This window comes from Drosophila guanche, unplaced genomic scaffold, assembly GCF_900245975.1.
Source record: "Drosophila guanche unplaced genomic scaffold, DGUA_6, whole genome shotgun sequence".
Classification (NCBI taxonomy): Eukaryota; Metazoa; Arthropoda; class Insecta; order Diptera; family Drosophilidae; genus Drosophila; species Drosophila guanche.
Window position 1 is genome coordinate 180,552 of NW_022995757.1, and position 14,359 is coordinate 194,910.

Consider the following 14,359-nt stretch of genomic DNA (forward strand, 5'->3'; position numbering starts at 1 on the left):
CTGCATTTATTCCATTAAAACACCATGGGATCTCTGCTACTTGGCGGATATCCCAAGCTTGACTCGTAAGCCATTCGTTATGCGCTTTCCGGCAAAATATGTGGACTCTGAGTAAGTTACTTGACACCCCCGCTGGCATTGAGGCTTTGGCATCGTCTGCTCGAGTCTGGTCTGGTTTAGTTTGTTAGTCTGTCTGCTGTTTGCGATGTGTGCCAGGCATAAATAGCACATGGCCATAGTCGGAGTCAGAGGCAGAGGCAGAGGCAGAACCGTAGACAGAGTCAGAGGCAAACCGATGGCCATAGTCACAGTCAGACCCATAGCTATATCTCCCTGTGTAGATATTGCGTATGTGGCGTGTGATATTTACACAGGGAGCCACGCAAAACGCAAAGAGTGGGCGAGGGCGAGCGCGAGAGAACGTGGCAGAGAGAGAGAGAGAGAGAGAGAGCGTGGCAAATGGAACGGTAAAGTGGAGCCCAATGATGTTGATAGTAGGGCTGGGAGTGGAGTTACAGTTACAGTTACAGTTACAGTTGCAGCTTTGCCACTGGCACAGTTACTCCGAATTGTGTACACACACACACACACCTTCGACAGCCAGACATGAGCTGCGTGTAGATGTATCTACGTATCTTTTGTGTGCTTAGTGTAATTTCAACTAATTGCTTAATCAATAAATACACAAAGTTCAATTACTTTTATGAGCGGGCCATCAGCCATGAGTTGGATTTCTTTTACTCCACACCTACACCTGAGTGGTAGCAAAGGCGAGAGCTCTCTCCAGTTACATTCCAAATAATCCTGACCAAAAACTCACCTTCAAAATTCGATACATTTGGCTCTACAATTGGCTGCAGGTTACTGCCGGATTATTCCTGGAATAAGCCCCGCGCCAACTCCCACCTGACCAAGGATTATCCGCCCCCCTCCGTCATGCTGCTGTGAAGCTGTCAAAAAATTTGCTGAGCCTGGCTAATTTGTGCCGCGAGCACAATGTTCGGTTTGTTTTTTTTTGGTTCATGAATTCATTAGAATGGGGCTGGCTGGGTGCTGGCTGGGGTGTTGGTGGGATCTTGTTTAGTGTGAGGAAGTTTTCGGTCAAGCTAAGCGGCTTAAAATTGTTTGGCGCACAGCCAGTCAGCGGCGTCAAATGGCTGCCATCAACGCGGATTTTTCGGCGGCATCGGACCTGCGACTTACCAGTTCAATCCCTGTGCCCCCCCCCCCCCCCCCCCCCCCCCCCCAATCCTCCTTCAGGTTTTGCAGACTTCCTCTTGGGCGATAGCTTTGCCCCAAATGCGATCACACAAAAACCCAATTAAAAAGTTTGCATTTTTATGCCAAGCCACGAAAGAAAAAAAAAGAAGAAAGAAAAATAAGTAGAAAAAAAAATGTCGAACCCAAAGCGGAGGGGCAGGAGGGGACGAAGAAAAACGCGTGCGGAAAACTGTTTGTCAAATAATTTTTCACAGGGCAATAGAGAGAAAGCCAGTTGAGAGCACGAAGGGATGGCACTGGGGAATGTGCGATATGCTGATAAGGCCAGCGAAATGATAGAGGGAGGGACACCAGACGGTGGGGGGCGGGACAGCCATTAAGTGGGCATGGCCAGTCGAAGAAAATATAAATACGAAAAGTAAATGGAATTGTGACATTTACGCTTTTTGCAAGCTTAGAGAGTGTTAATACTTTGGCACGTCTGGGGGAAAGCAAATGGCAGTTCCAGTTGCCACAGGGCAAGAGGTACCGGGTACAGTCCCTCCTCAAACAGTTAGCGACACTCGCGCAGATGTCACAGGACAAGGATGAGGACGAGAGAGGCGAGAAAACATTTTCCAACTTACTTTTCCAAATTTTAATTATTTTTCTTGTTCGCTTTTTTTTTGTGCTTTTGTTTTATTTATTTTATATTTGTGAGTGTTGCCAACGCCCACACAAAACCCCCATGCGTTGTCCATCTTCATACCCCCTACACCCCCCCTGGCACTGTCTTTGTGCCCGTCCCTGGTTCTGTGTGTATTTTATTTTTACATTTTAATTAAAACGCAATTTGCACTTACTTAGAAAATCATTTCGCTTCAGCTTTTCGGTCTCTTTTTCAGTCGTGTTTTTTTTAATATAATTTTTTTATTTCTCTGTATTTGTGTATTGTTTATTTATCTTAACTGCTTCCCCCTTGATTCAGCGGCTGCCAAAGTTGTGTCTTTGAGGAACCAATTAATTTGAGACTCAAGTTTGTGACTCAATTTTTGCATTAAAAAATGTGCAAAAATGTTGAAAATATTTAAACCTCCATTGAGGATCTCCCTAAAGAGATTATGTGTAGGTGTAAGCTGCAGGCAGCAAACAAATTGTTGGCACTGTCAGTGCCGCTGCTGCACTACTTTCGCTGGCAGCCGATTTAATCTATTTGAAAATTTGAATTTTATTCAATTGCAACTAATCAGGCTTAGGGCACATGGCCAGTGGATTGTACAAAAATTGGCAAATGCAATGGAGGGAATTTCTCGCCGCTTTCAGCTGTTTATTACTCTTTTGCCCATCAAATAATCGCAAAAGCCAACAAGTTTAACGCCCACACAGCCCAGACCCCGGCCTCCAGGGCGCAGCACGCGTCGCTTTTTAATTGTTCGCTGGCCAGCGGCAAAATGTTTGAATAGTCCCGAATTCTGCACTAACTGCGAGTGCATAATTAAAATTGAGAGCCGTAGCGGAGGAGGGGGAGGGACGGACTAGGAGGACCCTCTCATAATTCTCACATAATATTTGGTCGAATGTTGGTTTGCGCCGTGAGGCTTTTGTTTTGTTGTGTGCATAATAAAATATATTTTATCTCATTGATCTATTACCACACACACACACACAAACAAGCAGAAAGGTTAGCAAGTGCGAAAAGCACACAGCGAGCAGAGAGCGGGCAGCAGGGAGCAGAGCGAGCGTGGGAGAGCAAACCGCAAGAGCGGAGAGAGCGGAGGTGAGCGCAGAGAAATGTTAAACGGGAGTGGAACAAGTGTGAAAGTGCGAAAAGTGTAAATGCGAAAGCGAGACAGATGTAATGATAGCATTGAGCTCGGTCCTCTTGCCATAACGGGAATAATGGGCATGCAGGCAGAAAAGTTTATGGAGAGAAGAATTACCACTCAATGGGAGGGCAAAGGAAAAGCAGAGAGAGTCACTGGGCGGGGACTTACCTACGATCCTGTTTGCTTCTTGGAGAACGCAATTTTGAGGAACGCTTGTCATTTTCGAACGTCACTTTGCACTTTGACGTAAAGTACAGAAAATATTAGATAAAGTAGATTCCCACAGACTGCCAAATACTTTTGTGTCCAAATGTTTATATGGAACCAAGTAACATTATACTTAAGCATCAACAACGCCACATTTCAGCATAACTAGAAACATATTGAGACGGAACACAGCTCTACACAGAGCTGGAAACACACAAAACAGAGAGCTGTGAGCGCAATCCAAAGAGAGCATCGAGGAGACATTCGTGCATTCATTTCAGCAACAATATATTTTGGTCGCAAGTCAGCCTTAAACGCGTTCACGCAACCCAAGTAAGTTATTAAAAATAAACATAATTAGTTGTAGTACGTAGCATACACTCTGACCCCACTTGATCTTGGGCAGCTTATTCGTAGCTACCCCTAGCTACCCCTAAGTGGGCGGCACACCTTTCCTGTAAGTAGTTCTATCGCCCTTGAGGAGCGTTTCGGGATAATAAATCCTTTTCATAAAGTGTTGATGATTCTGGGGGCACTTGCCCGCAGCCTTAGCTCAGGCCAAGTGGCTCCGCAAACAATTTAATTAAAATATGTCAGCCTACGACACCCGCAACACCCATCCACCCACGCGGAGGCAGCCACCAGCCACAGTGGCAAAACAGCTAACAACATTTGTTGCTGGGATAAAATGCCAAATTGAAATATTTTGCAGCCGTGACAGGCAAGCGGGTGACAACTTTTTGGGTGTTCTCCTGCCGCTACACAGGATTGGATGGGACAGGACAGGACAGGACAGGACTCTCGCTGCCACTTGCTCCACATTTTGAGTTGATGTTGCCCACTGTAGCACTAGTCACTGCCAGCCCCTTGGAGGTTTCTCCTACTGCTGCTGCTGCCTTGGTTTGTCTTTTGTCTTTTGTTTTTGCGTTTTTAATTTTGCTTTGTGACAATTTACCACCCACCATCCACCCTCTCCCTCTCCCTATCCCTCTCCCTCTACCATTGCCAGTTACTTTATTTTTTCGCAGTTGTCAACTGCCTTTAGCAGCACCCACAACATTCACCCGCCACTGACAATCAGTACGCGTCTCTGCTGGCAACACCCTTGTGTTGTCTTCATTTATGCAATCTTTTCTTTCTGTTTCGCGTCGCCATTTGATAAGTTTGACAGCGGCTACTTCTCACACAACCCTCTGGGCCGGCACGCCAGCAGCATGGCTGCTCCCTCGCTTTGTCCGCAGACCAGCAGACACCTCATCCCTTTCAGTCCACTTTTCGCCATTCTCCTGCTCCACTCGCGCTCTCTCTCTCTCTCTCCTGCTGTCTATTGTTGTGCAAATAAGCAGCGCTCAGGCGTCAAACTGAAAATAAATGAGCCAAAAGTGGTGGATACACAGCGAAAGTGATGGGCAGAGGAGAAACACAGAGAGAAAGTGTAAGAGAAAGGCAGTGGGAGTGGGTGTGGGTGTGAGCCTGGGTGTGGGGCAGGAGTACGTAGGATGACGATGATATTCTTGTTGCTGAAGTGAAAACAAATTAACTATCTCACGCTGAGTTTTTGTAGCTCTGCAGCAGAGAGCGGGCACAGGATCGGGCAATAGGAGATGAGGAATGGGCAAAAGTGTGGGAGGCAAAGCAGCAGACAAAGGAGAAGCAATCGCTAGGCTCAAGCAAACACTCGACAAAAAGGCTCCAAGGATTGTCCAAGTTGACAACTTTGTTGATTCAGCATTACCCCAACCAAAAGAAGAAGAGCAAAAAAGAGAAAAGAAAACAAACGCAACCAAACAAGACAAAGCGGCTGTCGGAAAAGGGGCGAGAGAAACAGTCAACAGAGCTGTCAGTCAGCAGACATCACAATAATGGTGGCACCTTCAGCTGCTGGCAGAATTCCCACTCCCCCTTCCCCAAACAACCAAAACCCCACACTAATCGTACATCATTGAAGCTGCTTATGTTCAGAGTGAAATAATTATAACCGCTACTCAGAGAGCTTTCAACTGCATGAAGTATATAAATATTTCTGCATATCCGACACATGCATAAATATGTTTTGGTGCACTTGTGTGCATCGACAACAGACATGAAACGAAAAACGTTTCTTGCTTCTCTGTCCATACGTAGTAACGGATCTTTGCCATGCACTTAAGCGGGAGAGTAAGCGAGGGAGCGATAGCGCCTTTGCACGCAGCCAAACGAAGCCCAAAAACGTTTCTTGCTTCTCTGCCGCTGCGCGCAGCCGAGCAAAAGTGCATAGGCCACATACGAAGTTCTTTCTCTGCCGCTGCAGCGGCTCACGAAGCTGTTGCGCTGTGCGTTCGCCGACTGCGCTGCCGAGATCTTTTCGTATGCTGCCGGGCTTTGGCATAAATCTCAGAGGCTACGAGTGCGGCAAAAAGTGTAATGACACGAATCAAAAAATCCCAACATCTAGCACCATTTGAATCCTCTGTAGGCGCACACAAAGCAAACTCGTCACTCAATTCCTTAGTCTCAAACAGACGACCCGTAGAAACACACAACAAATATTCTGTGAAACAGAAAAATAATTTTACATTCTCTCGCCTGTGCTAATTTAATTCAAGGGCAACGCAATGGCATTTATTACACGACGCGACGACAAGGGGCAACGTGTAGAGCAGAATCTGCTGTCTGGCAGAGCTGCAACTGGACGCGACAGTCCAATGCCCAACTGGGGAGCTCAGAGTGATAACGATGAGTCCGATGCGGGACTAACCGATCGTACGCTTGTGGCTGAAGCCGAGACCGACACCGATACCTCAACCTGCACACTGGTTGGGGATCGCGGGGATGTTGGTGAGTATCTGGAGAGTGACGCTGAAACCCTGAAGAACTTCTGCCAGGAGTTGGAGGAGGCTGAGGCCGCTGATGCATTGACTGGACTCCACATCGATGGCAATGAGTCGCCCCTCGAGGAGGATTGGCTCAGCGAGAGCCCCACCCTTGTGCATGCCGATTCCATTGGCGATTGCAGCGACCTCGGTGACAGTCAGGGAAGTTCTTCACCCACTGCTTCGGTGTCTTCGCAGTCCATGTTCAGCTGGACCCATGCCTATGCCGATGTTCTTGAGCCATCGAAGGGTGGTTGTCGCTTTTTGCCATCACTGAACCTGGACAGCTGCAGACTGCAGACCGTCAGACTGCCGAGCACCAAGCCAGAGAGCGCCAAGCCAGAGACCGCCAAGCCAGAGAGCGCCAAGACGATCGTCTCTGCCAGCAGCAAGAGCAGCGAGCAAAAGGAGCACGAGAGAAAGCTGCGCTATGAGGAGTGGATGCAGCGCAAGAATGAAAAGAAGAAAGAGGATCTTTTGGCCAAGAAGCGTGAGACTGAGAGACTCGAGAGACTGCACAAGGAGCGCATGCAGAAGTCCGAGCAGAAGGTCAGAGAGTGGAACCTTAAGAAGGCGCAACTGCTCCAGGAGCAGCGAAACAAGAAGCCTTTGACCATCCCCAAGAAGTCCAGCACCACCTCGGTGCCCACCAATGTGAGCCGTCCCAGAGAGACCCCAGAGGAGCGCAGGCAGCGCCTCCAGGTCTTTGAGCGCAGCATTGCCGCCAGAGAGCAGCGCCTGGCACGCGAGCAAGAGGAGCATGAGCAGCGTGTTCTGGCGCGCCGTCAGTTGGCCGATGGCGCCTTCTCCCGCTGGATGGAGAACGTACACACCCGCCCCAAGCCCGTGCCCTTCAATCAGGGCATCGACTCGCTCCGTGGCACTGCCTCGAAGATTTACATTAATCCCAATGAGTGGGACTCGAGCATTGACCTTCCGTCAGATGCTCGCGACGTCTAGTCGACGTCCGACACACAACCAAAAAAAAAATTGTTTTGTTTTATTGAAATTGTAACTTTATTTTGGAATCGAAATTTGCAACAAGAACAACAGGCCGCAACCCCACAACAGCCGAACAGAGTAGAAGAATCAATAATTTTGGATTGAATATTGTGAGTATTCCGCAAGGCAGTCTGCCGCTGTAAAATCCTCTAAAAATATTGCTTACAGGCAGAAGACCTAAGACCTTGTCCAGCAGGACACTGAAGTAGATGTTCCACGTTCCAATTGGTGACCGATGGACGACGACTTTCCCTTTCCGTCGCTGGTTGCGCCTCACTTTCGCCACTCAAAAATTCCAACTCTATTTTTCGTTTGCTAAATTCAAAAAAGTCAAAATAAATTGCGGCAAATGCAACAATTTAAGCTACGAGGAATTATTAATGTTAGTTGGGCAGAAATATTGCAATTGTTTTTTTTTTGCTCGCCAAGCAGTGCAGCGCGGCTCTTTGCCAAGCAGTGCCAAGCAGTGCTGCCAATGTTAGACCAAAAAATGAGTGCCGTAGCATGGGGATTCTTGAATGGGAAACGATGAGCCCAGAAGTGGCGTTTTATGTGCACAATTTTATGCTAATGGCTTGCCATGGAATTAGCTAGCAAATCCACGCGCAACTTTAAGCCAGTTGACACACGCACAGGACCAAAAGCAAAAGGGAAATATGAAGCATACGCACTCGACAAAGGACCCAACGAGGGGTTGCTGAGTCGCAGTCGCAGTCGGAGTCGGAGTCGGAGTCGCTAAGCCAGTTGGCACCAGTAACAATAACTTAGAAGCGCAAACAAGCAAAAGCTGCTGACGAGCCAAAGTTCCCCTTGCTGCTGCTGTTCTGGCTGTGTCCTGGATGTAACATTTCAATTGAAAGGATTTACATTTTGTTGTTAGGTTTTCAACATTTTTGTTTTACAGTTAAGGTCGCTTGTTCTCCCAGAGGGGAGCGACACACACATAATTGTGTGGTTCAGTCTGGTGTGTGTTTGGCTCACAGTTGGCGAGTCACTTGTCCACGCGTGTGTTGCTCTTGGGTTCCTAGGTGTGTGTGTCCATCATTGATTGATGTCTTTGTAGTTACTGTGCCACCGATGACAGCAGCACACGAAAAAGGATTTCAAATATTTTTGCATATTTATGCAGCATTTACCACAAGCAGTGCAAGTTTCTGTTCATATTTTTACAGCATTTACCACAAGCAGTGCAAGTTTTCTTTTGTGCCTCAGCAACAGCATTTAGTAGCACAAAAATATGGGGTTTGAATTTTGAACTGTATTTTGTGTCCTTTCTTTTAAGCTTTTTTTGTGTGGCTACGTGAAATCAGCGGCTATCAAGCAGTAAATATTTTTGCAAGCCTCTGAAAATATTTAGAGCATACTTTTGGCGCACAATTAAAGCTTGAATTAAAGTTTTCCGATGTTTGTTATTCCCGGAAGCTAATGAAGCACCCGAGCTGCCGATTCACTCACATTCAGACAGACATTCGACTCGCATTTGGTTGCCTGTCTAATGGCATTTTAATTGTCTCTTGTCAGTTTTGGCTACTATTCCTGTCATTATTGTGTCTCATCATTGACATCGTATGCAACGTAAGCGGTGGGTTGCCACAACAAACACACACACACACACACACACACACACACACACACACACACACATCATGCCCCCAGAGAGAGTGTGTTGGGCGGGCGGTGGATCCAGAAGTTTTTATTTCGAAAATAAACTCATTTTAAATACTTTTGCCAACAATTTGCCATAATTTGGCTCATTTCCTACAACACACGACGTTGCCAGCTTTGTCACTTGGTGGGCCACACAGCAGGGGGGTGGACGGGCACCGTTCACCATTCACCGAATTTTGAATTGGAGATGCAGGCGGTTGGCTTTTGGGTGCTACTGTTGTGGCATCGAGTGTGCTGCAGGACTGCACTACCAAAACTTTTGCGTGTGCTGTGCTGTGCTGTGCTGTGCCAGGGGGCGTGGCAAGTTGCTGCTGCTACTCCCCTTCCCCGCTTGCACATTTTGGCATTGTGTGTTAAGTTCTTAAGCGCTGCCAAAAACTTGAGCCGAAGCAGGCAGCCAGGCAGCCAGGCAGCCCAGCCCTTAGGCGGCAGCCCCACAAATGCTTGGGACGAACACACACACACAGGCACAGGAACAGGCACAGGCACAGGCACACATAAAATAGTTCAAGTGAGTCGACAGCGGGGTTACTCACTGACTGCGGCTAGCTGCTCCAAGGCTTTCCTCTCTTCGCTCTCTGCCAAGAGCGAAGTACCCATTGCTATATTCCAGGGTATGCGCTCATAAAAAGTGCCGCCCATGCAGTTATAACGAGGTGAGTCGGGCAGGTGGGGTGGTGGTGGCTGTTGGTGGTGCAGTTTGCTACTTTATTACAAGCAAAAACTGAGCCAAGCGGAAGACATCTCATTCCTGTCAAGACCCGACCGAACGTTTCTTGGGCTCTTTTTTTTCTCCGTTTTTTTGTAGTCTGTTTGCATAATTTCCCAAAGAGAAGCAACAATTGAATGGGGTGGTGGTGGGGGGGAGAGAGAGCCTCTGGTGGTTGGGTGGATGTGTCTCTGTCTGGCTTATGCTCCGTGTATATTGAACCGTCTATCCGCCGCACAGGGCAGACACGATTGCGCAAGGGTTGCCAGGTTCTCCGGCAAAGAAGAAGTTGGAAGAACAAGTTGGAAAACGGTGAAAGAAAATGGCAGGCAGCATAAAAAGGGAAACGGGGAAGGCAGTCAGGAAGAGCTTACAAAAAGTAGGATAAGGGTTACACACAATGGACTCTCTCCCTTATGTGTTCAAAAATTACATTTTAAGTTCTGAAATTACAATACAAAATTGAAATATCTTATTTCAACGTTGCAACTGGGAAGAAGCTATTTTTCATGCGTATAAAACAGAGACAGAGCCCTTGGCTGGGGTCTCGGCCTGGATGGGGTGATTGTGTAACCAAGCATACAGCTAGCTGGAGGGACAAGTGAAGCCACAGAAAGGACACCCAGGGGTGGAGCTGAAGCTTCAGCTTCAGAGACGGGGCGACGGTGAGACAGAGGCAGCTAACGAGCCGCATGGCAGACAAAACTTTACAAAATTTATCAACGAGTTCTACGCTCTCTCTGTGTGTGTGTGTGTTTGTAGCTGTATCTTTTGCATTTATGAAAATGTAATAATAACAAAAGACGCAATGCAGACGCGGCAAAAGTAAACTGAAAACAAACACACTCACAGCCCCACTCCCCGGCCGAAGAACAAGGAAACTCACACTGAGCGGAAGCATATGTGAGTGTGTGTGTGTGTTGCAAGTGTGGCAACTCTAGACAAACATATGGCTCACCGAATGCACAATGTATCTCCGTATCTTACTCTGTATCTTTCCCTTTCTCTGTCTATGCAATGTGTAATTGTACGGAGCATCTTCTCTTCTCTGCTCTTCCTCTGCCTCTGCGCCCCTCGGCAAACAAAATTTACAACTTAAAAAATTTGTCACAACAAATTATCATAAAATGTTCATCAACCATAAAGGAGCGGGAGGGAAGTAAAAGTATCTGAGAGATACTTTTGCTGAACGAAACAATGAACTGAGAAATGGAGCTGCCAAAAGGGGCAACTTCCCAGCAGGCCAGGCGTCTGTGAGCCAAAGAATTTTTTATGTCATAGCATTGCAGTGTTGAAAAGATTACAATTAAAATGAAAATTACTCATTGCAACAATGGAACACTGCAGTGCAATTGGTATGGACATCCCAATATTGGGACCCACTACTGTACTACACGAGTAATTAAGCGGCAGCGCAGCGGCAGAGCTTATTCCTATGCACCGTTCCAGCATGTGCTTACGCGCGGCAGCGGCTGCCACAGCGACTGCGACTGCTACTGCGGCTGCGGCCGTTCTTTCGTCTATCTCTCCCGCCTTCTTCGTTGCTGCACTTTGCTCGCGCTCTCCAGCTTACGCTTCTACCTGCTGCAAAGCTCTCCCTTGATCGCTTGCTCTCTTCTGCATCGTGCGTCGCTTCTCTGTTTCAGCTTTAAAGCAATAATTGATAGAAATGCAATTAAAAAGGAATTGGCATAAGTATCGCCAACAAGAGCACTACACTACAGCGCTGTCTTCTCCATACCCTTTCTTCCTCCACAAACACACACACACACACACACACACACACACACACACACACACACTCGTACTCCTCACCGACTCCCACTGTTGGCTCTCTGAAGCAAAATGAAAGTCCAATTAGCAGCACAAATCAAAGTCGGGGCAGCAGAGGACGACAAGTGGCGTCAGTGGCAGAAATCTCCTGAATCTCAGACAGAAACCAAAAACCAAACCAGCATCACTTCACCTCCATTCCCCGCACCACCGCACCACCGCACCACCGCTCACCACTGCAGGGACCTGTTCATCCTGCAGCAGCAACCAACAGAAAAACCTCACAAAAAAGGTTAAAGCCGCGTGTCCAGCAAAGTTGGGTGGGCATTAAAATGATAGAGAAAAGTCGCTACTGTGTCCAAAAAAAAAATATACAAAAATACAGCAACGATTGTTGCTACACCCAGGGGGGGAGGGGAGTTACGGGTGGGTGGGGGAGAATGTTGAAGAGTTTGCTGCGCGATATTTTGCCTTTGATAGAAAAACAATTTTTCTACTCCATTTCACGCGTTCAAGGCAGCAGCTCCAACCGCTTTCGAAGGGGTTGGGTGGGGGGAAAATCACTCAGGGGTAAAGGAGCAGCACAAAAAGAGAGTAAAGCAGGGGGAGAGCGAGAGAGAGAATCGTCAGCGTAAAGATGCCGCCAGACCGATAAACGGTAGAAATGAAATAACAATAAAAACCAATTTTTTATATCGAACACCAAACTGAATCCAAACCTCACTCCCTCCCGTCTGTCTCTCTCGCTCTCTCGCTCTCTTTCTCTCTCTCAGTCGCTGGCGAAAGTTTTTCCCGAGTGCCCCCGGGTGTGTGTGTGTCTGTGTGTGTGACCCAATTTGTTGGCCTTGCTGCTGTTACCGTTGGCTGCCCGCCAGTTTCTTGCAGTGTAAGCCCAAAACAACAAATTTGTCGATTTGCACACTCCAAAATTCTCAGCGTAAGAGAAGGGGCTGGCGGCGGGGCGTGGGGCACATCATTAGCAATAATGACTGAAAATTCATGTTTGGTTTTTATGAATTCGTGAAGGGAATCCACACATCTGCCCCACGCCCCAAAAGATACAAAAGCATCCAAGTAGCCACAAAGTTGACTCGTTCATTAGAAATTGTTCTGGCCACAGGTTTGCTGGCTAATGCTACAAAAAATACAAAAAAATAAACCCGCTAATCACTATTGTCAATAGAAGAAAATAAAAGTTTCGAGCGAGCCAAGTTGGAGCAGGTTTTTGTTTTGTCTATTTGTTTGTCTGTCTCAGATTGGAAGATTGGCAAGGGGTTTGGTTTTTGGGCTTGGACCCCAGCATGACCTACAGGGCGTACATTGACGCTTGGGAAGGCGTCAAGGGCAGCGCCAATAACAAGAGCTTCAAAAGTGGAGAAAAAAACTGACCAACTTGACCATGAAGTGGCACCTTAGACCAGAAATGAAATCTCAGCCGTCTGCTGTTCATGTGGGAACTACCCAAATGATGCTCTTAATGCTCTTCCTAAATGATAATTTATTTCATATTTTTCAAGGGGAATCTTTATAGATGAAAACGTACATTCATTCCACACAAGACTGACTGAAGTTCTCGACTTTCTCTGTCCACATTTTAATTATTATTCCACGCTTAAGTCATTCAAATGTATGCCGAAAAGAGGCCTTTCTCTTGAGCAAAAATAAAGACAGTTTCCAATGTTCTAAACACATGATGGAAACTTTTGGTGAGCAAAAAAAAAAAATAACAAAACAAAACACAGAACAAATGAGCATCAAAAAGTGTTTGTTGTGTCCCCCGCGATGTCTTTTCGGTTGTCTAGGAGCTAAACGGGTTAAACGTGAATTTGAAGACATATATTGACGTCCATAAGATATGAATATGTATGTACATACATATATGTATACGCTGGCAGGTGGGGCTTGGCGTTGGCGCTAATTGTTGATTAGTTTAAAGCGCGATTATCAACCCAGCAGCGAGTTTAGAACGCTATCAAACGCTCAACGACAAGCAGCAGCAAGCCGGGCGGAAAAAAATCCCCGAATAAAAGCAACACACACAGAGAGACAGAGAGAGAGAGAAGTGTAGTGGGTAGCCGGAGTGACGGAGAAGACCGCAAAAACAGCGTCAAGCAGAGACAATAAAAGTCGGCCAGCGGCCAAAAACGCGCTCATTGCGTGCGCTGTTTTTGCAACGGCAACGGAGACGCGGCAAAACAACGGGAAGCGGGAAAAAAATTAGCCAGGCCAGTGTTGGATAGTGCATACACACACACACACACACACAGACACACACCGCACACACAGAAGCATACGGAATACGCTACGAGCGAGACGAGCTCCATGACCAGGATGAGGATGGGACACGCATTTGTTGGATTAATTGTGTGCTGGCTGGCAGTTTGTCAACCGCAAGGTAAATATTTTTTGGCAAAAAGGCAGGCAGCCAGGCAGGCATAGACAGGATAATGACAGGATACGCACACACACAGAGTGATGGACAAATTGTCGAGCTGACAGGCGGACAGAGAGACAGGCTCTCGGGGCCCTGGGCTTTGTTATTACAGCAATAATTGCAAAATTATCGCTGGATTTTGCGCGTACGTGCAATGCATTGTCAACAGACAACAGAGGAAAGTGCGGCCAGAGTTGTACAACAACAAAAAAAGAGAGAGAGAGAGATGGAGAGGGAATAGAAGGGTTAGCAAAAGGCTTAATTGTTGGCCAATGTTTTGTGGCAGCTTCATTATGAGATATAATTAAGATGAGAGGACACAGAGGACACAGCGTAGCAGTTGCCCTGGAGGCTGCAGAGTGTTGGTTAACGCATAAATTGGTATTACAAAAGATAAATAATGATAAACGAGAAATTATCTTTGAAAATAGATTCCAAATATTATGGGAAGAACTTCTGAAAGACGACTCCGTGTGGCTCTCTTTTTCCATCAATTTATCTGGCAAAAAAAAGCCAACCAGTTTGTAGATTCTCAGTTGACGTCCATCCCCCAAGCCAGAAGCCCCCCCCCCCCCCCCCCCCCCCCCCCACCAGCACAAACAAAACAGAAAAAAAAAAAAAACAACAGGCAACAACCACAAAAACAAACAAAAAAAAAAAAAAAAAAAAAAACACAAAAAAAAAAAAA

At 46.9% G+C, this 14,359-nt stretch overlaps 2 protein-coding genes across 3 annotated transcripts in view; both read left to right on the forward strand.

The window, feature by feature from the left end:
* Positions 1-3,378: 3,378 nt before the first annotated feature.
* LOC117590229 lies at positions 3,379-7,450 on the forward strand. 2 transcript variants are annotated; one of them, XM_034282698.1, is made up of 3 exons: positions 3,379-3,566; positions 5,819-7,197; positions 7,256-7,450. In XM_034282698.1, exon 2 carries the CDS (start codon positions 5,828-5,830, stop codon positions 7,043-7,045), a length of 1,218 nt encoding a protein of 405 aa, XP_034138589.1. In that variant the 5' UTR covers positions 3,379-3,566; positions 5,819-5,827; the 3' UTR covers positions 7,046-7,197; positions 7,256-7,450. The 2 variants fall into 2 exon arrangements, with proteins under 2 accessions (XP_034138589.1, XP_034138590.1); XM_034282699.1 differs by lacking the exon at positions 3,379-3,566 and having other exon boundaries at positions 5,732-7,197.
* Positions 7,451-13,300: 5,850 nt separating this feature from the next.
* LOC117590374 (neurogenic protein mastermind) overlaps positions 13,301-14,359 on the forward strand; it is a 3,824-nt gene continuing 2,765 nt past the window's right edge. Inside the window, exon 1 of the mRNA XM_034282918.1 lies at positions 13,301-13,632. Coding sequence (XP_034138809.1) covers positions 13,560-13,632 — 73 coding nt within the window. The 5' untranslated portion in view covers positions 13,301-13,559. The remainder of the gene's footprint in view (positions 13,633-14,359) is intronic.

Coding starts and splice junctions, on each gene's coding strand:
- LOC117590229 (XM_034282698.1), top strand. CDS start 5,828: ATGGCATTTATTACACGACGCGACGACAAGGGGCAACGTGTAGAGCAG.